The sequence below is a fragment of the Engraulis encrasicolus genome, chromosome 2, assembly GCF_034702125.1.
Source record: "Engraulis encrasicolus isolate BLACKSEA-1 chromosome 2, IST_EnEncr_1.0, whole genome shotgun sequence".
Lineage (NCBI taxonomy): Eukaryota > Metazoa > Chordata > Actinopteri > Clupeiformes > Engraulidae > Engraulis > Engraulis encrasicolus.
The window spans coordinates 33,370,522-33,395,016 of record NC_085858.1 but is presented as its reverse complement, the minus strand read 5'-3'; the positions used below and the strand labels follow the sequence as shown (position 1 = coordinate 33,395,016).

The following is a 24,495-nucleotide window of genomic DNA, read 5'->3' as shown; positions in this document are numbered from 1 at the left end:
TATTATGTTGGCATATCTCTATATACATAAAGAATCTCTGGTACCGTCTTCATGACACTTATTCCACCCAATTAATTTCCGCCTTCGCCTGCTTTGCTAAATGACCAGTGCACCAATGCAATGACTTGGGAGTGTGGGCATATGTACGTTGAAAGTCCAGCATTGACGAGTTTTCTAAAGTCAGTTAACAGACATCGGCCGGAGCGTACGAGGTAACGTGAGGTTAGGCAGACGAGCCCGGAAGGAAAACATTGGCTTTCCTGTCCTAATCGTGGTCACGCTTGCATGGTGTGGACCCGACCCCCTTCTCTCCTCCTCTCCTCCTCTCCTCCCCCTTTCTTCCGCTGCCTCCTCTCCTCTCCTTCGTCCTTCGCCAGATGAGCGATAGATAGCCAACGGAGGGGAAGGCAGAGGTCAGCTGAGTCTGCTGACTGTCAGCTGACAGGAGAACATCAGGCCAGATAGGGCAGACGGGGAGAGGAGAGGATAGGGGAGGGAGAGGAGAGGAGAGGAGAGGAGAGGAGAGGAGAGGAGAGGAGAGGAGAGGAGAGGAGAGGAGAGGAGAGGATGGGGAGAGGAGACAGGGCAGACGAGGAGAGGAGAGGAAAAGAGAGGAGAGGAGAAGAGAGGAGAGGTGAGGAGAGGAGAGGAGGGCAGACGGGGAGAGGAGAGGAGAGGAGAAGAGAGGGAAGGGGAGAAGAGGAGAGGAGAGGAGACAGGATAGGAGAGGAGAGGAGAGATGAGGAGAAGCGAGGAGAGGAGAGGAGGGCAGACAGGGAGAGGATAGGAGGGCAGACGGGGAGAGGATAGGAGAGGAGAGGAGATAGGAGAGGAGAGAAGAGGGGAGGAGAGGAGACATGATAGGAGAGGAGAGGAGACAGGATAGGATAGGAGAGGAGAGGAGAGGAGAGGAAAGGAGAGGAGAGGAGAGGAGAGGAAAGGAGAGGAGAGGGGATGGGAAGGGAGAAGAGGAGAGGAGAGGAGAGGAGACAGGAGAGGAGAGGAGAGGAAAGAGAGGGAAGGGGAGAAGAGGAGAGGAGACCGGAGAGGAGAGGAGAGGAGAAGAGACAGGATAGGAGAGGAGACAGGAGAGGAGGGGAGAGGAGAGGAGAGGAGACAGGGGAGGAGAAGGGAGGGGAGAGCAGAGGAGAGGGGAGGAGAGGAGAGGAGAGGAGAGGGGAGGGGAGGGGAGGGAAGATGTGGAGAGGAGAGGAGAGGAGAGGAGGGCTGATGAGGAGAGGAGAGGAGAAGAGAGGAGAGGGCTGGGGAGAGAGGAAGTCTGATGGGGAGAGGAGAGGAAAGGAGAAGATAGGACTTGAGAAGACAAGAGAGGAGAAGACAGGAGAGGAGTGGAGAAGAAGGCAAAGGATAAGAGGGGACTTGAGAAGACAGGAGAGGAGAAGACATGAGAAGAGAGGAGTGGCGCAGAAGGTAAAGGATAAAGAGAGTAGAGGGGAATAGAGGAGAGGAGAAAGAACAGAGGGCCAGAGCAGGCAGCGGTGGATAAAAGGGAACCATGGAGAGCAAAAATGTGTTTGTGCAAGTGTACAGTTCAAGTATTAAGTATGTGTGTGTGTGTGTGTGTGTGTGTGTGTGTGTGTGTGTGTGTGTGTGTGTGTGTGTGTGTGTGTGTGTGTGTGTGTGTGTGTGTGTGTGTGTGTGTGTGTGTGTGCGCGCGCGTGCATGTGTGTGTGTTTGTGTGCGTGTGCTCGCACGCAGGGAAGCCCACAGGGGGGACAAAGGGGTCTGTTGTCCCGGGCCCAGGGAAAGAGGGGGCCCTAAATTGGATCCTCATTACATTGTATGTATTGGATGGGGGGCCCTTTCAGATTCATTTGTCCTGGGCCCAGCAAAAGCTGTCAGCAGCCTTAGTCGCACGTAAGCTTGTGTGTGTGTGTGTGTGTGTGTGAATGTGCGCCTCAGCGTGGGTATGTGTGACTGTGTATAACTGTATGTGAGTGTGTGTATGTGTGTGTATGCGTGCCACACGGTGAGCCTTAGCGAGCGTTTCGCGAACGCTCCTAATATGGCTGCAACTGGCAGCTCCACTCCGCCAGGACGTCTATCCTGAAAGACGCTGCCAAAAAACTTTCCCCCTTTCAGCCCTCCACTCTCCCCCTACAATAATAGCACACAGATAGCAGTAAGAAGGCACTGACGCAGTCACATGGAGAGGGAAAGAGAGAGAGAGGGAGAGAGAGAGAGAGAGAGAGAGAGAGAGAGAGAGAGAGAGAGAGAGAGAGAGAGAGAGAGAGAGAGAGAGAGAGAGAGAGAGAGAGAGAATGTTACAAAAAAAGAGGGGGGTAAAATGGATACATTGTAAGTGATAGATAATGCAAGAGGGAAAGAAATGTAGAGAACGAGGGTGTGATACAGAACGCATCAGAGGAAGGAGGAAGGAGCGATTCCAAGAAAGAGAAATAGAAGGTGAGACAGGGAGAAAGTGACAGACGGGGCAAGATAAAGAACAAGAGAATCCAAAATAAAATAAGAGAAAGGGGAGTGAAAAGACTTTCTCACCCTGAGGACACTAACTGGCTAACCTAAACAGAGCCAGGCAGGCCCTCCTGAGGAGAAAGACATGGCTGTGTTGTGTTGTGTTGTGTTGTGTTGTGTTGTGTTGTGTTGTGTTGTGCTGTGTTGTGTTGTGTTGTGCTGTGTTGTGTTGTGTTGTGTTGTGTTGTGTTGTGTTGTGTTGTGTTGTGTTGTGTTGTGGGTGTATATGTGTGTGTGGGGGGAGGGAAGGGGGGGGGGGGCAAAGGGGTCATTTGTCCTGGGCCCAGAAAGAAGGGGGGCACAGTGTTTAGTCCTCATTACATCAATTGCATCAATTGGTGAGGGGGCCCTTTCACATGACTTTGTCCCGGGCCCAGCCAAATTCTGTCGGCGGCCGTGTGTGTGTGTGTGTGTGTGTGTGTGTGTGTGTGTGTGTGTGTGTGTGTGTGTGTGTGTGTGTGTGTGTGTGTGTGTGTGTGTGTGTGCGTGTGTGTGTGTGTGTGTGTGTGTGTGTGTGTGTGTGTCTGGGGGGGGGGGGGTCACTGGATGGACGAGGCCAAGCCAAGGTTGCCCTGTTGCATGCTGGGCCAGGGCGGCTTTTGTTCCACCTCTGTCCTAATGCTGCTGGGGCTCGGGGAGGGCCTGCAGCCTTTACTCTGGATTCCTCCCCTGCTCCGTGCCCTCTGCCTGCTGTGTGTGTGGGGCAAGGGTCCTCTGTACTCTTCTGCAAGACTGTGTGTGTGCGCGTGTGTGTGTGCGCGTGTGTGTGTGCGTGTGTGTGTGTGTGTGTGTGTGTGTGTGTGTGTGTGTGTGTGTGTGTGTGTGTGTGTGTGTGTGTGTGTGTGTGTGTGTGTGTGTGTGTGTGTGTGTGCATGTCTGACTCTGCGTGTGTTGTTTGCCTGCTGTGTGTGCTATGTGCATAATGTGTCTGTCTGCCTGTCCATCTGTCCGTCTGTTTGTCTGTGTTTGCATAATGGGTGTTTGTGTGTGTGTGTGTGTGTGTGTGTCTGTGTGTGTGTCTGTGTGTGTGTGTGTGAGTGTGGGTGAGTGAAAGGATGTCATACAGGGGGTAAAGTGTGACTGACTCACCAGGGCCCACACAGTGTCTGATTTATGTAGATATATGGCTGGGGGGGTGTCCATTGAAACTGATTGTACATAGTGTGTGTTCGTGTGTGTGTGTGTTTGTGGGCATGCGCGTGTGTGTGTGTGTCTGTCTGTCTGTCTGTCTGTCTGTCTGTCTGTCTGTCTGACTACACACCAAATATACTGTGCGTGAACCTTCTGCTGTGAGATGTCTTAGTTGTGAGTGCCCCCTGAAGGCTAGTCAGCTAGTGCTTCACCACTCAATGGAGACTACACAGATGAGTTGCACATCCTCTCTATCCTCTTCCTGCTCGCTTTACAGTCCAATAAAAGGCCTTTATTGGCCGAGGTGTTTGTTTATAACGCCTTTAAGTGTGCTTTTGTTGTGTCAGGTGAGCTGAACCATGGTGTATTGGTCCGAGTGTTTGTTTATAACAGGTTTACGTGTGTTTGTGTTGTTGTAGGCGAACTCAGCCATGGTGTATTGTCTGGAGTGTTAGTTATAACGGGTGTGTTTGTGTGTTTGTGTTGTTGTAGGTGAGCTGAACCATCGTTTATTGGTTGGAGTGGTTGTTTATAACGCGTTTCCGTGTGTTTGTGTTGTTGAACGTGAACTGAACCATGGTGTATTGGTCGGAGGGTTTGTTTATAACGCGTTTATGTGTGTTTTTGTTGTTGCAGGTGAGCTGAACCGTGGGGTAACGTGAGACTGCAGCCACGGGCGAATCATGGCTCAGGTGCTGCATATGGACACCAGCTTCCCAGGTACAGTACACACACTAAAACAAAGCAGCCAATTATGTTGCCTCAAAAATGTGCATGGTTCCACCTGTATAACACTGTAATAGTCCTTGGAAAGACTTTACTGCCATAGTAGCCTAATACACTAGTACAACATTGCACAGAGCCTTATGTAATAGCCTACATTATGATTTGCCATTATGCTAACAGTACATTTGTAATAGGGGCCACGTTTTGACAAGACTAATTCTTTTAAATCTATGTACATTTTTTACAACAAACAACAACTTAATTATATCTCTCTAAAACAGTGCACTACTGCAGGGAATTCATGGCAGTACAAAAACTTGCAGTATATAGTGTTGACATGTCATAGAACACAAACTCGTTACTTAAGTTTGATAAGCATAACTGTCTTGATATCTGTAAAAATAAACAGTCAGAATAACTTGTCCAACTTAATTCATGTCTGTTGATTGCTTGCAAAGGAAAATGGGTGCATTTCCTGCTATTGGATATGACTGGGATTGTTCTAATGTCATGGGTTTATATCCTGCTTTTTTTACGCTGACGAAGTGCGGCCAATGACAAGATGTAAGGATTTACCGTCTCATATGTCTGTGTTTGTTTGTGTACGCATGTTTTCATGTGTCCAAATGTCAGTGTGTGTGTGGTGCTCCATTCCACATTACAAAGTAAAAATCCCCTGATGGAGATTAGAAAAACAACATTGAGTATAATTTTGCATGATCCGTGACCTCGCTTGTCCCCAAAAGTTCCCCTCTCCTCTCGTCTCGTGTTGTTGCTGCTGCCAGTTGGGAAAATCACCCAAACGCACGGTTGATGTCATTGCGCACTAACAAAAAACAAGAGTCGTTCCGCCAGCTATTCAGTTCAATTATGGTGGCATACGGAGGGCCGCATGTTACAGGAAATTCGGAGGAAAAGTAACAATACAGCGTTTGAGGAAGTGTCCGGGGCCCGGGAGCTAAAGATAGGCCAGCGAGACGAGACCTTTTCTGGGTCGGTTCTGGGTGCTTGGCTGCACGGCCGGCCGCTGACAGCTTGGGTCAGACCCGGGGCAAATTCATTTGAAAGGGTCCCCCTACCCAATAAATACGATGTCACAGGGACGCAATTCTGGGGCCCCTTCTCTCTCCCTGGGTCCTGGACAACTGACCCCTTTGCCCCTCCCCTGTCATCTTCTCTGCTTGGCCGTATCTGGGCAGCATCTCTCTCTCTCTCTCTCTCTCTCTCTCTCTCTCTCTCTCTCTCTCTCTCTCTCTCTCTCTCTCTCTCTCTCTCTGCCTCACTATCGGGTCATTGGTGCAGCAAATCCTGGAGTAGTCGACCAGGCCCTCTGTGTAGTCTGATGGGTAGATTAGACTGAGATTTCCGCCAGTTTAGAGTTGATTTCCTCTCTTTCTGTGCCTTTCTTTCCCTCCCTCCCCATCTCTCTCTCTCTGTCTCTCTCTATTGCTTTCTTTCCCTCTCTTTTTTTGTGTCTTTCTCTCATTTCTTTTTCCATCTTCCTCTCGTCATTATACTCTTTTTTTCTCACTTTCATGCTTTCCGTCTCTTTCTTTCGCTCTGTCTTGCATGGCTTCTCTGTCTCTCTACTCTCTCTGTGTCTGTCTGTCTGTCTGTCTCTCTCTCTCTCTCTCTCTCTCTCCTATCCTGCCCTCTCATCTCTTTCTGTCTGTTGATGTGTCCCCACAGGGAAGCTCAACCCCCCTGCGCCCGCTTCCCTGCACGGAAAGGAGTCGGACCCAGCAGCAGCAGCAGGGGGGGCGGCGCCCTACTCGGTGGAGACCCCCTACGGCTACCGTCTGGACCTGGACTTCCTCAAGTACGTCAACGACATCGAGAAGGGCAACACCATCAAGCGCGTGCCCATCCAGCGCCGGCCCCGCTACGGCTCGCTGCCGCGCGGCTACGGCTACACGGGCTCCTGGTGGACCTCCACCGAGTCGCTGTGCTCCAACGCTAGCGTGGACAGCCGACACTCCTCCTTCTCCTACTGCGCGCCGGGCTACCACCACCCCCACCAGCACCCCTCCTCCTCTGGTTCCCATGGCGGCCACCACCACCACCTGTCCTCAGCCTCGGCCGCCGCCACCATGCAGAGGCCCAGCTTCAGCGCGGCCCGCGTGGAGAAGACCCTGCTGGACGCACGCCGCAAGCTGGAGGAGGAGAAGGTAGCCTTCTTTTTTTTTAATTTTAAAGTATTTTTGCGGGGTTTTTTTGGCCTTTATTATGACAGGACAGTATGAGAGAGAGATGGGGTAGGGTTGGGACTCGAACTGGATACCTGTGGGCATGTACTGTAAGTCCAAATGTGGGGGCTTAGCGCGCTGCGCCACATCGCCCCGAAGGTAGCCCTCTTGATTTCTCCTCAGTTTTCTGATTCTTGTGATTTCTTTTTTTCAAATAAATGGAAGATCCCAAGGCAATTTTGCCATTAAGTCCTTTTTTATTTTTGCCACATGTTGTTTTTGTTGTTGTTGTGTTTGTTGTTGTTGTTGTTGTGTTGTTGTTGTTATTAACCCATTGACTCCTAAGGCACCTGCAAAAAAGGGTACTGAATGCCTGAGCCCTTTTTAAGAAAAGCTGCCCGGCCCCTCAGCCTATAAAAACCTAAATATCTCTGCTTCTGAAGCACATAAAAATATGCACTAATTTAAACGCTAAGAGCCTCATCTTTCATAAGAATGTGTTTTAATAAAGTAGTCTCAAATCTCATGAGCCTGAATTTTGCGTAATCCAGCTCCAGGCGGCAGGGCCAATGTTGCGCAACGCAACATCAGGCATCAATGGGTTAATATTATTAATAATAATAATAATAATAATAATAATGATGATGATAATAATAAGAAGAATGATAATATATCCTTATAATATCCTTCTTTTTCTTTTCAGGATGGGGGCGGGAGCCGGCGCTTCTCCAACCTGGGCAGCATGCACAGCAGCGTGGCCGGCTCCACCTGCTCCCTGTCCAGCGCGCACAGCTACAACCGCTCCCACGCTGCAGGAGGAGGAGGAGGAGGAGCTGGAGGAGGAGGAGGAGGAGGTGCGCTGGTCTGCTTTTATCAAGATATTTTCCACAGTGGAGGAGAGACCGGAAACGAGATGGGAGAGAGAGACAAGGAAGGATTGGGAAATGACGCGGGCTGGGAATCAAACCCTGGTCGCCCACGTAGCAGTCCAGTGCCCAGCCGTTAGAGCCATGGCTGTGCCCTTTTATCAAAATATTGATTTAAAAATTAATTATGACGTACCGGTAGATATTACATAGATGCTGAATAGAAAAACAGCTGCACACTGTCCTCATTTGCAGCATGTTGTCTCACGTTTCTGTCGCACATAAAACTCACCAATTTAAGGACAGTGTGAGGTCTTTTCTTTGTAACATTGCACTGACCAAAGGAAGAGTGCAACAAGTCTTCTAAAATCAAATTTGTATTATGTTCCCCATTAGATTTTGCAAAATAGCAAATATTCTTCCTGGCATCTGTCATGTTGAAAAGGGACAAATACAAAAATATAGAAATCATACAGAATGCCAGTTGGCTTGACATAAATACATACTGTCCATCCATCCATCCAGGTGGCGGAGGCTCCTACACTCCCATGAGCTCAGGGTTGTCCACGCCCGTCTCCCCGACCCCGGCACACCTCCAGCACGTACGGGAGCAGATGGCAGCGGCCCTGCGGAAGATCAGAGAGCTGGAGGACCAGGTCAAGACCATTCCCGTGCTGCAGGTACGCACGTATGGTTATGTAGCCTGTCAGTGTAGCTGGGCCTGCCAGCAGACCCATTGACTGTCTGATTAAAAAAAAGACTCAAGTCAATAGTAATAACACTGCTATGACATTACTCTAAAGTAAAAGTTTAAGATTTGGTCATAACCATTTTGGTGACAATGAATTTGTAACAGGGTCTCTGCACTACAGTGTTCATATGGGCGATGTATAAAACACAAGCATTCTTGACATTTTTAGAATTCTCAAAACTTAACAAATTTGACATAACTTATAAGTTTATGTCTCTCTAGGGATACTACGATGACGAAACAAACATAGAACTTTTAATCTGATGTTTTTCACACAAAACATCTTCAGAATAAAAGTTGTCATAATATAACAGTTCATGACTCTCAAGGATACTTACAAAACAAACTTTTAGATATTGTCATGTCACATGTGTCAAGACACAACCACTGTTATACATTTGTTCTTACCAAAATGGCAATGACCAAGTCTTAGTCTAATGTCTTACTAAAGACTTCTGTGTAGTGGTACAGTAGTGTTAGGGCCTCCGCACACCGGCTCTGACAAAGTGCAGAGCACTGCTGCGCAAAAGTTCGATTCCATTGTGTTCAATAAAACCCTGCATACTGGCACCGATGTCTACGGACATTGGCTAGCGATTAGAGACGAGTTCTATTTTGTCGGAGCCGGCCATTGACTATCCATGCTATGTTCATGTGAAATTGGGTATGAGGGTCGGAATTGTGTCGGAAGCGAACGTGCTCTAGCCTGGTCCTGACCATCCCATAATACTACCATTTCATTTCGTATTTATGGTCTGGCATTTGTTTGCTCTGAAGCGATTGCAGGAAGCAGGAAGTTTGCACTCAGTTATGGTTTGAAATTATTGGACACCTCTCACCCAAACGCCGGCAGTTACTCAATAACAACATAGCGCAGACCAATGGTTCTGGCGCAGATGTGTACGTCATTGTCACAAGCGTCCTCCCCCTTTCGCACCCACGTGGCGCGCTTATTTGCTTATTGGCTGTTTTCTGGGGGTCGCGTTGCGATCAAAATCCTACTGCTCCAGGCACTCCACAGAGAAGCACGGCCAGACTACCGTAGTGGAGCCAATCCTTTGGCGGAAGTACGTAGGATGGCTTGCGAGGCTAAACGTGCTCTGCAGTGCTGTCGGAAAGTGCTCTGCAGTGCTGTCCGATGTGCGGAGACCCTAAATAGCACTATAGTAGTAAAGCCTTTTCAATGCATAGTAAGTTGTTTCACAGGTGGAACAGTAGGCCTTACGATGCTTCTCTATTATTTTTCCAGGTCAAGATCTCGGTGCTGCAGGAGGAGAAGCGTCAGCTGAGCGTGCAGCTGAAGAGCCAGAAGTTCCTGGGCCACACGCTGGGCTTCAGCGGGGGCAGCGTTGGAGGAGGAGGCCCCCGGGGAGGGAGGCCGCGCGGGGAGCTGTACATCGACATCCCTGAGGAGGACACTACAGCCACCGGAGAGACCACCATCACCACCACCACCACCACCGTCACATCACCAACCGGCAGTAGCAGCAGCAGCAGCAGGGGGGCTTTGTCCCCTACGTCCCCGCCACCACAGCAGCCGCAGGACTCCGGCTGCGAGATCGAGGACACGGTGATCGTCGGCGGGGCGAGGCCGGGAGCGCGCAGGGAGGTGCGCACCATCGGGGTCGGGCCCGAGGAGGAGGATGCAGCGGCGGCGGCAGCGGAGGAGAAGAAGACGAAAAAGGAGGCGCAGGAGCAGAAGGAGGAGGAGGAGATCATCAGCTACAGGCAGGTGGGCGTCGGGGTGTGCGAGGAGGACCTGGGCCTGCCGCCCGAGACCGCGTCCCTGAAGACCCAGGTGGGGCGTCTGGAGGCGCAGCTGAAGAAGGCCATGGAGGAGCTGCAGAGCGCCCAGGAGCAGGCCGAGGCTGCCCAGAGGGAGAGGGAGAGGCAGGCCCACTCACAACCACAACCACCACCAGCACCAGCACCAGCAGCACCGTCCCAGCCCCAGGCAGAGCACCCTGTCAGGGCCACCAGTGTAGGCTGGCAGGAGCAGCCGGTTCCTCAGCAGGGGGGTGGTGGCAGGGTCGGGGGAGGGGGAGGAGGCGGCTCCTGCCTGCAGACGGTGGTCAGCTTTACCCAGCAGCCCCGGCAGCGAGAGCAGAGGACTGTGGGTATCCAGGTGTACACGCTGGAGCAGCCCATGCTGGTGCGGGCGCAGGGGGGCGTGGTCTCGGGAGCGGGCGTCATCGAGGGCCCGTACAGGGGCCAGGCGGAGGCCCCCAGCTTAGATGGTAGGCATGGCAACCACATCATTCTATCTCCTCTCCTCTCATCTCCCCTCCTCTCTTCTCATCTCCTCTCCCCTCATCTCCTCTCCTCTCATCTCTTCTCTTCTCCTTTCCTCTCCTCCTCCACTACCCTCCTCTCCTCTCCTCTCCTCTCCTATCCTCTCCTCTCCTATCCTATCCTCTCCTCGACTCTCGTCTGCTCTCTTCTCCTTTCCTCTTCCTCTCCATCTTTCTGAGTCAGTTACTACACTACATTACAATATCACGTCATGACAAGAGATTTCTACATAATAGCTAGATGATGAGGAAAATCAATATCACGATTATTTCAGTCAATATTGATATCACGATTTTTTTAGACAATGTTTCTTTTAAAGAAAAATAATTGTGCCAAACAATTCACAATCTTCCCTCCCTTCAGCAGTGTGAGTGGAGGGCCATAGAGAAACACACAGTGGTGTTCTACATGAGTGTTGGGTAGCAAGTCCGCTCTGTGCTCAGAATGGCTCAAGTGGAGGGGAATGTATTATACTTAGCATAACCTACTTTTTGGCAGTATAGACAAATTACAAAAATATTGTTTCAACTCGATATTATGAAATTAGATATTTTTTGACAGCAATATTGATATCACAATATAAATTTGATATTGCACAGCCCTAGATTCTAGAACTCTGCTGGCCTAGCCGTGTCAGACCCACATCAGATAATTCAAGTTCAGGAAATTCGTTTGCTGCTAATGTGAGACTAGCTAGGCAAGAACTTGGCAGTTGTTGCATGATAATAAGCTTTTTGTTTTTTATATCAGTTGTTGTAAGATTGTAATGTCTGGTATGTAGGTTGTGATTGTCAAACCCATAGTCTGAATTTTTGTAATTTTTTGTAAGTAATTCTATGAATTGGGGGGATTTGTTTGTTGTTTTGAATGCAATGCCGTCTTTTCTTCTCTTGCCTTCTGACCCTTGTGCCCCTCTGGTTGTTGACTCTCAGAAGGGCCTCGAGAGCTGCCCATTGCAATCAGCTCCATGCAAGTCCGAGAGGTCCTTCAGCGGAGCGAGGTGTCCTCTTCAGTGCCTGTCACCAGCCCTGTGGTTGTCATAGAGACCGAGTGCCATCAGGTGACCTCCTTGAGTCAGGGGTCAAGTGAATCAGAGCCTTGTCAACACGTCACCGTGGAGACCATCCAGGCACAGGAGTCTACCAAGCCAGGTAACACCACAGGCAAAAACCTCAACGTACTGTTAATCACATGGTAATAACGTATCGTTAGGAGTGTGTATAGTCAGTTGAATCAGCAATAAGTTGCCAAATCATACTGCCAAGTTGTAATTTGTTTTTATTCCCCTCGAGTGTAATATCAAACATCAGGAAATTAGTTTTTGCTCCACTTAGTCACTTTGTCTGCACAATGAGATGGAATGACTTCTGAGGAAACCAAAATTAAAAAAATGATTTGTCCTAGCTCATGTTTCTTTCCTGTGGGCATCACATATCACAGGATATGTTTGTTCAGTAATTATCTCATGTACCTGACTTGGCTTGGTTTGGGAAGAGTTGGCTCTCTCAGATACAGGAAATCAGGTTTCAGAGGTGTAGAGGTTTATGGCATGTTTTATGACTTCTCCCAAGCTGGATTTCCCACTTTCTGAATTAATATACATACAGTATGTGAGCTGAATGAAATCCAAAGATATCTGAGTGCAATCCAAATATCCTCTTCTCCCTCCAGCCTCTCCCCAGTCCTCACTGAGGTCCATCATGAAGCGCAAGGCAGATGGGGAACCCGGCTCTCCCACCACTAAAAAGAATCTGCAGTTTATTGGGGTCAATGGAGGGTGAGTAAAGAATTGCTATTTGGTTTGGTATTCTTCCGCTTTATTGAATTACCAATGCTCCATTACTCATATGTTTAAGCCAATGAAATGTATTATGGTACATACTGTAATTACCTCCGCCAAGGAGGTTATGTTTTCCTTCCCGTTTGTTTGTCTGTCTGTTTGTCAGCAGCATAACACAAAAAGTTAAAACAAATTTTGATTAAATTTTGTGGATTTGTTGGAAATGACAATGGAACAAGTGATTAAATATTGGTGGTGATCCGGATCACAATTCGGAGCTAGGATTTTTTTTCAAGATTCTTCACCATTGCGGAATAGAGCAAATTTTGACATTCCAGTCTGTAACTCCACAAAAACAAGGCAGAAAGACTTGGAAATAATTAGGGTGTAACATATTGTAGTCAAATGTTGTATCAAACAGCTTCTTTGGTGGAGGTCTGCACTCTCTGTGTGTATTTCTAGTTGGGTAATATTGTGTGTGTGTGTGTCTGTGTGTGTGTGTGCGTGCGTGCGTGCATGCGTGCGTGCGTGTGTGTCTACCCCCTGCAGGTATGAATCCACATCGTCAGAGGAGAGCAGCAGTGAGAGTTCAGATGAGGAGAGCGATACGAGTGAATACCACGAGGCTCCAGAGAAACCTGCGGAGTCCGCCACGGCCCCACCCACGGCCCAGCCCACAACCCAACCCCCTCCTCCTCCCCCAAAGCCCGCTCGCTCCCCTGAAATCACAGCACAGCTCCGCGCTGCACAGCAGTCAGCCAATGAGACACTAGCTCTTCAGAGCGCCAGCCAATCACCTGCCACGGAAGCAGCCCCCTTACAGGTCGTTAGCCAACCAGCAGCCACAGCTGAGGCCACGGAAACCAGTGCCACTCAGACTCCAGCCACTGCCCCTGTGCCACCTCAAGCCAGCAGCAGCAGCTCCTTGGAGCAGACCAACGCCAATCAGGAGGTAGTCCCGCCCACTGAACAAGCCGCCGTCCAACCAGCATCCTCTTCCCCTCCGGTCTCGGAACAGACTGCCCCTCAACAGGCCGCACCGACTGCCACTGTCACTGCCCAGTCAGTGGTCCAGAGCACTGCGACTGAAACCACTGCCCCCACCCCTCAGCAGCAAGCTAGCCAATCACAAACCACTGACCTTACTCCTCAGCAGGGAGCCAACCAATCACCAGCCACTGATTCCAGCTCCCAGCAACCCACTAGCCAATCCCCAGCCGAGGAGCCAACCTATGAGAATGTACGGCCCATGGCACCTGCCCGTCAGGAAACCAAGTAAGTTCAGCACGGCAAGTTGTCATCCGGTGTCCTGTTGATATGAGATACCCATCGACCTGAGCTACCAAGCCATTGCAACGCATCACAACCCTGCCCTACAGGGGCAAAGTGCAGTAAACTACATATTGTGCCAAAAACAATTGAGTTTAGACTGAAAATTGTCTTCATTACACCTCCTTGATCGTGTGACAAAGCCTTATGGCCCAAATGTGTCCTGTTTTAGAGATATTGGGATGTCAGACTTTCTGTAACTACAATATCCAACCTAATACCAAGGGCTTTGAAGACATTTTTATCAGTTTCAATGTTGGCGTAGTTACTGCACCTTGGTTTTGTAGGATAGAGAAGCCCTGGGGGGTTGGGGGATAGGGGTAGGCAGGGTTAGTAGCTCATCTCCATAAAGCAGCCCATCTCGGCAGAACACAGACACTTCTTACATACAGCACAGTCAGGGAAACTAATTGGGGTGGGGGTCAGGCGGGCCCCAGGCCCAGGGAGAAAGGGGGCCCAAAATTGGCTCCTCATTGCATTGTATGCATTGGGTTGGGGGCCCTTTCAGATTACTTTGTCCTGGGCCCAGCCAAAGCTGTCAGCGCCTCGGCATACAGTACATCTCTACTCTTATTAGTTAATGAATACATTCATATTCTGTGGGTCAATATTTACATCTGAAGTTTTTGTAGCGACCCTGAGCATAGCGTGTTTTGTTTTTCAGACTGGAACTTAGCGAGAGCTTGATGTCAGCACTTCACACTCTACAAAAGGCTCTCGGAGAACCAAATGCCTTCAGCCAGCAGGGGGCGGTATGTAGCATTTTTTTTATGATGCTTGCCTGTATATGAAAATGTGAGATTGTACACTTACAGTGTGCGTGTGTGTGTGCGTGTGTTTGAGTCATACAGAGAAAGGAAGAGAGAGACATTCTGTACAGTTTTCCTCGCACTATACAGATAGACATTATTATTTTACAGTTGGTATGGCTCTCTTAGTTGGCCAGTTTGTTTGTGTGTGGTGTGTATATGTATGTGTATGTGTGTTTGTGTGTCTGTCTGTGCCTGTGTTTCTATCTGTGCCGGTGTTTCTGTGTCTGTCTCTGCCTGTGTCTGTGCCTGTATCTGTCTGTGCCTGTTTCTGTCTTTGCCTGTGTGTCTGTCTGAATCTGTATCTGTCTGTGCCTGTGTGTCTGTCTGTGCCTGTGTGTCTGTCTCTGCCTGTGTTTCTGTCTGTGCCTGTGTTTCTGTCTGTGCCTAATCTGCCTAGGTTTCTGTCTGTGCCTAATCTGCCTAGGTTTCTGTCTGTGCCCGTGTGTCTGTCTGTGCCTGTGTGTCTGTCTCTGCCTGTGTTTTTCTGTCTGTGCCTGTGTGTCTGCCTGTGCCTGTGTTTCTGTCTGTGCCTATGTGTCTGTCTGAATCTGCATCTGTATCTGCCTGTGTGTATGTCTGTGCCTGTGTATGTCTTTGCCTACGCTTCTGTCTGTGCCTGTGTATCTGTATCTGTCTCTGTCCATGTTTTTGTCTGTGCCTGTTGTCTGTCTGTGCCTGTGTTTCTGTCTGTGCCTGTGTATCTGTCTGTGTCTGGGATTGTGAATGCATCACAATCATCATCTTCTTTCCTTCCTCAGTAACACTTTAGAATAACTACCTATTCACAGGTTTATAAACACTTATATTTATAAACACACATAAAAAAATTAACTAATTATCAACTAAATGTTTACAAATGTTTATAAATGGGCAAGAAATACTATGTTAATATAGCAGACACAGTGCAGTCGCATCGGTCCAGGAAGAAAGACCAGAAGGCATGAAACCACATAAAACTCACACAGTAGAAGTTGATTCCCATTCCATTGTGCAGTCGTAGTTTGGTTATTACTCATTTACAAACATTTGTAAATGCTTTGTTAAATGTTAATTATTATGAAATGTTAATAAAGTGTTTATAAAGCTGTGATTAGGTAGTTGTTCTAAAGTGTTACCCCTTCCTCTAATCATGACAGCGGACGGCCTACACGACGGTGCTGCAGGAGTGGTTGCGCGTGTCCTGCCACAAGGGGGCAGACACGGGCGTGGTGCGGGCCCACATGGACTCCTTCGCCGCCGTCTCGCCGCAGCTGCTGGAGTTCGTCATCAACATGGCCGACGGCAACGGCAACACCGCGCTGCACTACACTGTGTCTCACTCCAACTTCCCCGTCGTTAAACTACTGCTAGACACCGGTGTGTGTGTGTGTGTGTGTGTGTTTGTGTGTGTGTGTGTGTGTGTGTGTGTGTGTGTGTGTGTGTGTGTGTGTGTGTGTGTGTGTGTGTGTGTGTGTGTGTGTGTGTTTGTGTGTCAATGTGTGTGTGCGTGTGTGTATGTGTGTGTGTTTGTGTGTGTGTGTGTGTGTCTGAGAGAGAGAGAGTGTGTGTGAGAGAGAGAGTATGTGTTCAACGTATACAGTGTTTGTGTGTGTGATTGTTGGTTTTGTGTGTTTTCGTGTATACTAAAGTAAACCCAAACCACAATACCATATCCACGTGTGTGTGTTTTACCATGCCTCCTCAGGCCTGTGCAACGCAGACAAGCAGAACAAGGCGGGCTACACAGCCATCATGCTGACAGCCCTGGCAGCCTTCAGCTCAGACAGCGACCTGCAGACCGTGCTGCAGCTCCTGCGCACCGGGGATGTCAACGCTAAGGCTAGCCAGGTGGGACATACAGTACAGTATGCACACATACAGTACAGTACACATATGCATGCTCACCTTACAGTAACACACACACACACACACACACACACACACACACACACACACACACACACACACACACACACACACACACACACACACACACACACACTCTTCTTGCACACAAACACACTGAGAGAGAGAGAGAGAGACTTTGACTTTTAAAATCCCTTTGTTGAACCATTGCATGGTCTATACGTCCACAAAAATGGTCAACACGCCCCCAAACCCCCACCCACTCACCCTAACCCATTAAAACTATTAAAAGTTGGGAGAGAGAGATGGGGAAGGATCTGCATTCTGCAAATGACCGGCTGGGCCAAAAAGCAGGTATTTTTGTGTGTCTTTGTGTGTGTATGGGTAGGTCTATACCTGCATGTGTCTATGTGCTTTTGTGTGTATGCGTGCACGCACACTTGTACTTGTGTCTGTATGTTTACTGCATATCTGACATACTGTGTACATGCATCTCTGTGTATTTCTATCTGTGTGCATGTGCGTTCACATCTGTGTGCATGTTCACATCTGTACATACTGTTCATATGTAGCGCAGGCGGGCCAGACTGCTCTGATGATGACATGTAGTTTTCTCTGGATGTGTGTGCACATGTGTGTATGTTAACATCTGTGAGCCTAGTCGTGGCTCTAATGGTAGGGCACTGGGCTGCTACACCGGTGACCCGGGTTCGATTACAGCCCGGGTCATTTGCTGACCCCTACCCGTCTCTGTCTCTCCCCACTTGCTTCCTGTCTCACTCGATTGTCCTATCATGAATGAAGGCAATAACAGCAAAAAATAAAATAAAAAAAACCATCTGTGTGGCCCTTCTATGGCTTAACAGTAGGGCACTACACTGCTACGCCGGCGACCCAGGTTCGATTCCGGACCGGGTTTTTTGCTGATCCTTCCCCGTCTCTCTCTCTCCCCACTCATTTCCTGTCACTATCTCACTATCCTTTCATAAAATAAACTCGTAAAATACCTAAAACGGCCCTACCGTGGCTTAATGGTAGGGCACTCGTATGCTACGCGGTCGGCCTGGGTTCGATTCCGGCCCGGGTCCTTTGTCAGCCCTTCCCCGTCTCTCTCTCCCAAACATTTCCTGTCTCTCTCTCAAACTATCCTGTCAAGAATAATGTCTAAAAAAAACTAAAAAATCATCTGTGTATCTCCTGCCCCCCACAGGCAGGGCAGACGGCTCTGATGTTGGCGGTGAGCCACGGGCGTGGGGACATGGTGCGGGCGCTGCTGTCCTGCGGTGCCCAGGTCAACCTGCGGGACGACGACGGCTCCACGGCCCTCATGTGTGCCTGCGAGCACGGCCACGTGGACATCGTGCGGCAGCTGCTTTCCGTGCCCGGATGTGACGCCACGCTCACTGATAACGTGAGGCTCTCATAGTTTATCCCAGCCAAACGGCCAAATGCTGGTGAAATTTCAGTTTGGCTGGTAGAAAAACCATTTTACCAGTCACTTTGACCCATTAGTGAGTGTGGTTTTGGCAAGTGAGATTAACATCTACTAGCCATATATACTCTGCACTCTTCTTTTTGTCTCGTTTAATTTTCTCTTTTCTCCTTGTCTCTTGTTGTTTTACGTTCAACTTATGTATGTGCAGGGAGATAAATTAACTTTTTACATCACTAGCCAATTTAGCTAGTAAATCTTACTAGCTAAACATACACTAGTTGCTAGTACATCTTCTTTTCTACCAGCCAAACAATACTGTATTTTCAAAAGCATTTTGCCGGTTTGCTGGTATTCATTTATTTTATTCACTGCACTCTACTTATTTACAGGTGCTCGTACACAGATGGATAAAGATAAATGCTGACTCTTAGTATCTGTCTATCTATCTATCTATCTATCTATCTATCTATCTATCTATCTATCTATCTATCTATCTATCTATCTATCTATCTATCTATCTATCTATCTATCTATCTATCTATCTATCTATCTATCTATCTATCTATCTATGTGTCTTCCAGGATGGCAGCACAGCTCTCTCCATAGCTCTGGAGGCCAGCCAGAATGACATCGCCGTGCTCCTCTACGCACACCTCAACTTTGCAAAGCCCCCGTCTCCTGTGAGTGCAGCAGCTACGTGTAGTTTACTTCATTGCACACACACACACACACACACACACACACACACACACACACACACACACACACACACGCTTTTCTTGCACACAAACACACTGAGAGAGAGAGAGACTTTGACTTTTAAAATCCCTTTGTTGAACCATTGCATGGTCTATACATCCACAAAAATGGTCAACACACCCCCAAACCCCCACCCACTCACCCTAACCCATTAAAATCACCCCATTACCAATGGAAACCCCCACCACCCGTACTGACTGACCATACCCCTGTGCCCACGCACCACTTCTTTGAGAGAGAGAGAGAGAGAGAGAGAGAGAGAGAGAGAGAGAGAGAGAGAGAGAGAGAGAGAGAGAGAGAGAGAGAGAGAGAGAGAGAGAAAGTTTACCTCTTTACTAACTTTACTTTACTTCTCCTTTGCTCCTCAGGTGTCTCCAAAGTCCCCTCTGCTGGGCTCATCGCCCCCTACGGTTTAAATGAAGGAACTGCAGCCTACAGAAGAGAATGGATTTAGTGTATTTAACACAGCTTCCACCACCATTTCCACAGACATTCCTCTACAATCATGTGTGTGTGTGTGTATGAGTGTAAGTGTGTTTGTGTGTGTATGTGTGCCCTCCCCCTCTGTCTCTATGTGCAATGTAGGAGCACTTGCATTTCTGCATCTCCCACAGGCGTGTCTGTGCGTGCACATCATCATATAGTATTTTGAGTGATATTGCATTGTCTGCAGGACCTACTATGTTATAGCAGTGTGTGCACATATGCAAGAAGGCACTTGACACAATGCACACAAGTCCTTTGAACAAGTCTTTTTTTGTTTGTGGTGTCAGTTATTAAGGTTCTCAGAGTAATCACTTTGTGTGGACACATTCCCTCGTGTTTGCAAGTGTTGGCAATAACAGTAAAAACAGGTTAGAACTCATTCTACCACACCGTCTACTCAATAATATTAGCACCCAAACTTTTTTCTGTTTCTTGTCTGTTTCAGACAGGAGACTGGAAGAGGTGTATTTCAAAGTGTGTTAGACTTAACTAATTTCCATCCTAGTTATTATACAGTATCAGACTATTCTATTTGTATCAATAAGTATGTTTTACAGAGCCTTTTTCACCAATCATTCTCATGTCATTGTTCTTGGAAACATTACTTCACTGTCCTTTCGGGAAATTTATGCTTTAGTTGTCGAATCAGAAATCAAAGTGTCCTTCTGAAAAATGCAACTGCCTTTCCAAACTGCCGTCCGAAATTACTCAGATAAGCAAACATACGAGAATCTAGCCATTCCAGCACAATCACTACCTACAAACAAAGGACCTTTATTTTTTAACACTTTCTTTGTACTGTTTTGATAGTATTGTAAGCCATTTTGAAAAAGTAAAAATTTTAGGAACAACACATCTTGAATCCTTTCCGAGCACACGGAATCACATAGCACACAAAGCCTTTACCGAACAGCAACCTATAGAGGAATCTGCTAGTGGACAACTGTAGTCTGTCCACAAGACCCAGATAGAGTCAGTGTTGCCATGGTTATCACAGAACCAGGACGGAACACATGCATGAATATTATCAGACAGGTGTAAATATACCAAAAACTGAATGGAGTCATTTATGTCACTAGGTTTTATACAGACAATTTGTGAAACGCACAGTGTAGTGTAGACCTATACGGTATACAATATACATACTTTCAGCTGAGATAGACAAGGTAGCCTATCTGCTAGTCAGTCGAGAGACAGAGAGGCAGACCGTCCATTTCCCCAGTATTCAAAAAAACTTCCCCTGGATCACTTAGTAAATAAAATGTTACTGTAGGCCTTCCAAAGATCAATGTGGTGTTTGTATTTCTGTACAAACAAAATAATGTAATGGACGAAAAAATTTTAAACTTTTAAAATGTATCTAGCCTATACCAGACAAATCATGTTAAATTCACCTGGCAATAGTAAGTCTGTGACAACTCATTAAGGTACTGAAGTATGAGGAAGAGAAGAGGGCTATGAAGGGCTTTTTGTGGGTTGACTTTTGAAATGGATATTGTTTTTGGGGTTTGAGATTGGGTGGGGTTTGGTGTTATTGTTTGGTACTGGTGTGGCTTTTTGGGGCCCCCTGTTATAATTTTGGCAGCTCGTTGGTCATCTATGAGGTGAGAAATACTGGAGCCAGAACGTGTTAACAAAAGCTTAGAACTTAAAATCATTAAAGAATGTGACAGTACAAAGACACTTCAAGTATACCAAAAGAGAACAGAGTGGAGTAATATATGTCATCATCAGAATGTATGATGAAGAAAAAGAACTAATCACAAATTAGGAGATAAATATTTCAGTTTTGTGTGCACTCAACAACACATTGTCAGAATCTTCTGGTGGCTGACATGTAGAGAAAAGCGTAGCAGAGGAATGAAAATTGTGTCTAGGTTTTTTGTTAACACACCTAGATTTTTTCACATACCGTTATATTTTGGACTAATTGAGTTTTGTATCATTTTTTCTACATGTTTTCTGTTTTTTGACTTTATATCTTTATATACGTAATATCTCTCCACAACTCTGTATGTTTATATAAGTCATATTTGCCTTGTTCTTTATCCATACTTACTCACTTTATATGTTTTGTTTGGTTCATATGTTTTTTGAAAATAAACCTAGACCATTAGAAGTAGTCTGAGTGTTTTTTTATCTGTCACTTACATACCTTTCTCTCTCTCTCTCTCTCTCTCTCTCACACACACACACACACACACACACACACACACACACACACACACACACACACACACACACACACACACACACACACACAGGGGTGCCGACAGGGGGGACAATGGGAACTGTTGTCCCGGGCCCAGGGACAGACTGGGCCCAGAATTGAGTCCTCATTACATTGTATCTATTGGGCTGGGGGGGGGGTCTTTCAAATGACTTTGTCCCGGGCTCGGCCAAAGCTGTTAGCGGCCCCCCACACACACACACAAAGTTCTTCAGAGCCTCAGATGACATCACACTCTGTTCCACACACAGATAAATTCTAACTCTTGCTGGTCAGCAGATGGCGCTCTTGGATAGCCTAGTTGCAGAGCCGTACATGGGCTCTGAGTAGTTGATTGTGGCCTATTCATATGTTTACCCAGAGGAATTGACTGAAGTTGCTGAGATGTAAAAAAAAAAAAATGCAATACATGGCACCCATTAAACATTTAGAATAATTTTCAAATTTGGAAAGTCACCAACAAGTCAACATCCAGTGTGTAAAACTTGTACTAGCCTATATGTGGAAATGTGCCATTCAAAAGTGGGATTTGATTCTATGGTCTATGGCATGCACTTCTCATTTTGAGTAATTCACTGTCAATAAAAGCAGTGTTGAAGAATACATCCAAACAGGGTTCATATGCATTCAGTGGACAAAAGTTTTATCACAGAACATTCTGACGAAAATCATTTGTAAAACTACATTTACTCAAATGTTTAAATCAAGATCACGGTGTGGTTTTTTTTCCCTGAAAGCCATGTCATATGGGGCAGAATAGGTCAACAATGACGTATTTTAGAACAGAAAGCCGCCCATTCATTTTAACAAGGGTGGCACCAGATCACATAGGAGATACCATGAGCATCTCTGAGCATGTTTCTCCACGATTGCTTGGCTCTTATCAGCTGTCGTCTCTGTTAGTATTTTGAAGTTCTGGGAAATGACCTGAAAAATCCCTTTGTGTATGTTTGAGTATATATTGTGAAACCCTTTGTGCAAAAAATAAGTTTAACCCATTCAAATCACTTCCCTCTGTACGAAACCCCATTTAAAGGTCGTCTGCACGCGCCTTATTCAGGCAGCAAAATAACCATTTAAGTGTAAAGTGTCAAGTGTTCAAGTTTTGTATTGTATTAACAGTTTATGTATTTATTTATTCATTTTGTTGTTTATTTTATGTATGTATGTATGTATGTATGTATGTATGTATGTATGTATGTATGTATGTATGTATGGCCATTACAGCGGTCGAGCTCAATGTTCAACAAGAGTGATTTTATTTGGGTGGGGCAATTAGCCACATGGCAGCGCCTAAATCAAACTCACCTCTGCTGCTCTTGAGTTTTGAACAAGGATATGTCGCTGGGTACACACATAAAACTCCTACAAACAAACAAACAAACAAACAAACAAAAATGTATTAATAAATAATCTTGATAAATCACATTTGAATAGGCTCGGCTTTGTATTGACCCTACTCATCATTAAATGATAAATTATAATTTTATAGCATTTTATTATAGCCTTATGTAGCTTATTATAACCAGTTAATTTTATCAACAGCCGAATTATGACTGGTAGGCTATAATAAAATGCCATTTAAAAAGTATATATTAGGTTATTGGCTAATATCCTTATGTAGACTGGCAATCCGTTGGGTAGGCCTACACACAGATCATCATCGTCGAGTGTCTGAATAATCTTTGGCCTACGGGGGTCTTAGCCAATGGTGTTCCTCCAAAGGCGGAGAGTCACGTTGAAGATATCTCAAAGGGACTGTATATAAGGCCTCCCTGCCAGCCGTCAAGAACAGGTCTTGTTGTCTCAGTCAACTTCAGACTAGCAAACAAAATGAGTCTCTCAGCCAAGGAAAAGAAGATCGTCAAGGCTTTCTTCGCCAAAATCACCCCAAAGGCGGAGGACATCGGCAACGAGGCTCTGTCCAGGTGGGCAGCCAAGATTGCAGCATTTGGGCATTTGCCAATTTGTCCACAAAATCATTCGCCAGTCAGATACATTTGTTGACAACGTTGTAATTATTCTGTGTTTGTTTTCCAGGACTCTCTTCGTCTACCCTCAGACGAAGACTTACTTCTCCCACTGGAAAGACCTCAGCCCCGGCTCCGCTCCAGTGCGCAAGCATGGCATGACTGTCATGACCGGATACTTGGACGCCGTGGAGAAAATCGATGACCTCGTCGGTGGTCTGCTGAGCCTGAGCGAGCTCCATGCCTTCACACTGCGTATTGATCCTGCCAACTTCAAGGTGTGTTGATGTCCCCAAATGTAGACTTCGTTTTGTGGCTCACCAACCGCCGTGATGGATTCATGTTGTGCATTTGCGTTTTTCTAACGTCTTCACCGGTTTTCTTTACAGATCATCGCTCACAACGTGCTGGTGGTTATGTCCATGTACTTCCCCGATGACTTCACCCCCGAGGTGCATGTGGCTGTCGACAAGTTCCTCCAGCTGGTCAACCAGGCTCTGTCCGAGAAGTACCGCTAAAACGGAGGCAGAAGACCATCTTTCAGTGTCTATGATTCGGCATGTCTTTGGTTGGACTCAATTCAAGCATTCAATAAATCAATGCTAAACCTAATAAACGTGTGATGTATTTCATTCAACCAGACAGAATAGAAAACAACATCCAAAGGCATAGGGGGTTGACTGACCGTGCGCAGTGCGCACAGAACGAAAGCAAGGTGTGCTGTAGGCCTATGTGAATGCAAATGGTTTCCTATCAATAACATGAAATAAGATAATTGATCACACTAATAAAGGGCAACAATAACCTACGTGGAAGGGGTTTCAACAACAAATTACAGCCTGTATACTACACATATTGGTGTTGGATTTGAAAATACCCCTGCTTTACGCACAGTTTTACGCACGCATCCACAAGAAAACGAGTATAATAGCAAGACTACTTAAACAAAAAACACTGATGCAGCCTGCTTAATCACCAAGAAAATTCTGGATATATGTAAACCATATATTTGACGAATCTGAAAAATAATGACACAGAAAAGATTATATAGGGCATACTTTCCAAACCATTCTTGACCAAGACAACCTGTACACTATTGTGATGCAATCCTCAGATCCCATAGGGGCCTATACAAGATCCAGATCCATATACAAACACGTTATTCCTGATTGAGACCATATTTGTCCAATGTTTGAATGAGGCTAACTTGATCAAACCTGCATATTACAGAAGAATAAACATTTGCACACATCTTCATTGTTTCGGTGCGAAATAGTGCAATGCCCAAATCAAGAAGCCATCTTTTGTGTCTGCCACAAGCAGTTGACCACAATAGCTGCACCTTTAGAACCAGAACATATTTCCCTGCAACTGTAACATATAAACTGCAGAAATTAGTCC

General features: G+C 46.8%; 2 protein-coding genes across 3 annotated transcripts in view; both read left to right on the top strand.

Moving 5' to 3' along the window:
- kank2 (KN motif and ankyrin repeat domains 2) overlaps positions 1 to 21,013 on the top strand; it is a 55,559-nt gene extending 34,546 nt beyond the window's left edge. For both annotated transcript variants that reach the window (XM_063187078.1, XM_063187072.1), the window contains 14 exons: positions 4,264 to 4,347; positions 6,043 to 6,521; positions 7,243 to 7,393; positions 7,931 to 8,085; positions 9,406 to 10,393; positions 11,381 to 11,599; positions 12,120 to 12,225; positions 12,778 to 13,503; positions 14,222 to 14,309; positions 15,506 to 15,725; positions 16,054 to 16,196; positions 17,425 to 17,625; positions 18,231 to 18,329; positions 18,777 to 21,013. In XM_063187078.1, the coding sequence (XP_063043148.1) occupies positions 4,311 to 4,347; positions 6,043 to 6,521; positions 7,243 to 7,393; positions 7,931 to 8,085; positions 9,406 to 10,393; positions 11,381 to 11,599; positions 12,120 to 12,225; positions 12,778 to 13,503; positions 14,222 to 14,309; positions 15,506 to 15,725; positions 16,054 to 16,196; positions 17,425 to 17,625; positions 18,231 to 18,329; positions 18,777 to 18,824 (3,660 nt within the window). In that variant the 5' untranslated portion in view covers positions 4,264 to 4,310 and the 3' untranslated portion in view covers positions 18,825 to 21,013. The remainder of the gene's footprint in view (positions 1 to 4,263; positions 4,348 to 6,042; positions 6,522 to 7,242; positions 7,394 to 7,930; positions 8,086 to 9,405; positions 10,394 to 11,380; positions 11,600 to 12,119; positions 12,226 to 12,777; positions 13,504 to 14,221; positions 14,310 to 15,505; positions 15,726 to 16,053; positions 16,197 to 17,424; positions 17,626 to 18,230; positions 18,330 to 18,776) is intronic.
- Positions 21,014 to 22,800: 1,787 nt separating this feature from the next.
- Positions 22,801 to 23,685, top strand: LOC134462135 (hemoglobin subunit alpha-2-like). Its single transcript, XM_063215023.1, has 3 exons — positions 22,801 to 23,052; positions 23,165 to 23,372; positions 23,484 to 23,685. The coding sequence occupies exons 1-3, from the start codon at positions 22,958 to 22,960 to the stop codon at positions 23,610 to 23,612; spliced, it is 432 nt and encodes a 143-aa protein (XP_063071093.1). The 5' UTR covers positions 22,801 to 22,957; the 3' UTR covers positions 23,613 to 23,685.
- The last annotated feature ends 810 nt before the right edge of the window (positions 23,686 to 24,495 follow it).

Bases quoted from the DNA above. Each gene is read 5' to 3' on its own strand.
- LOC134462135 (XM_063215023.1), top strand. From the start codon at position 22,958: ATGAGTCTCTCAGCCAAGGAAAAGAAGATCGTCAAGGCTTTCTTCGCC. The intron at 23,053-23,164 runs GTGGGCAGCCAA...TTTGTTTTCCAG, and splicing joins GGCAACGAGGCTCTGTCCAG to GACTCTCTTCGTCTACCCTC. The intron at 23,373-23,483 runs GTGTGTTGATGT...TTTTCTTTACAG, and splicing joins TTGATCCTGCCAACTTCAAG to ATCATCGCTCACAACGTGCT.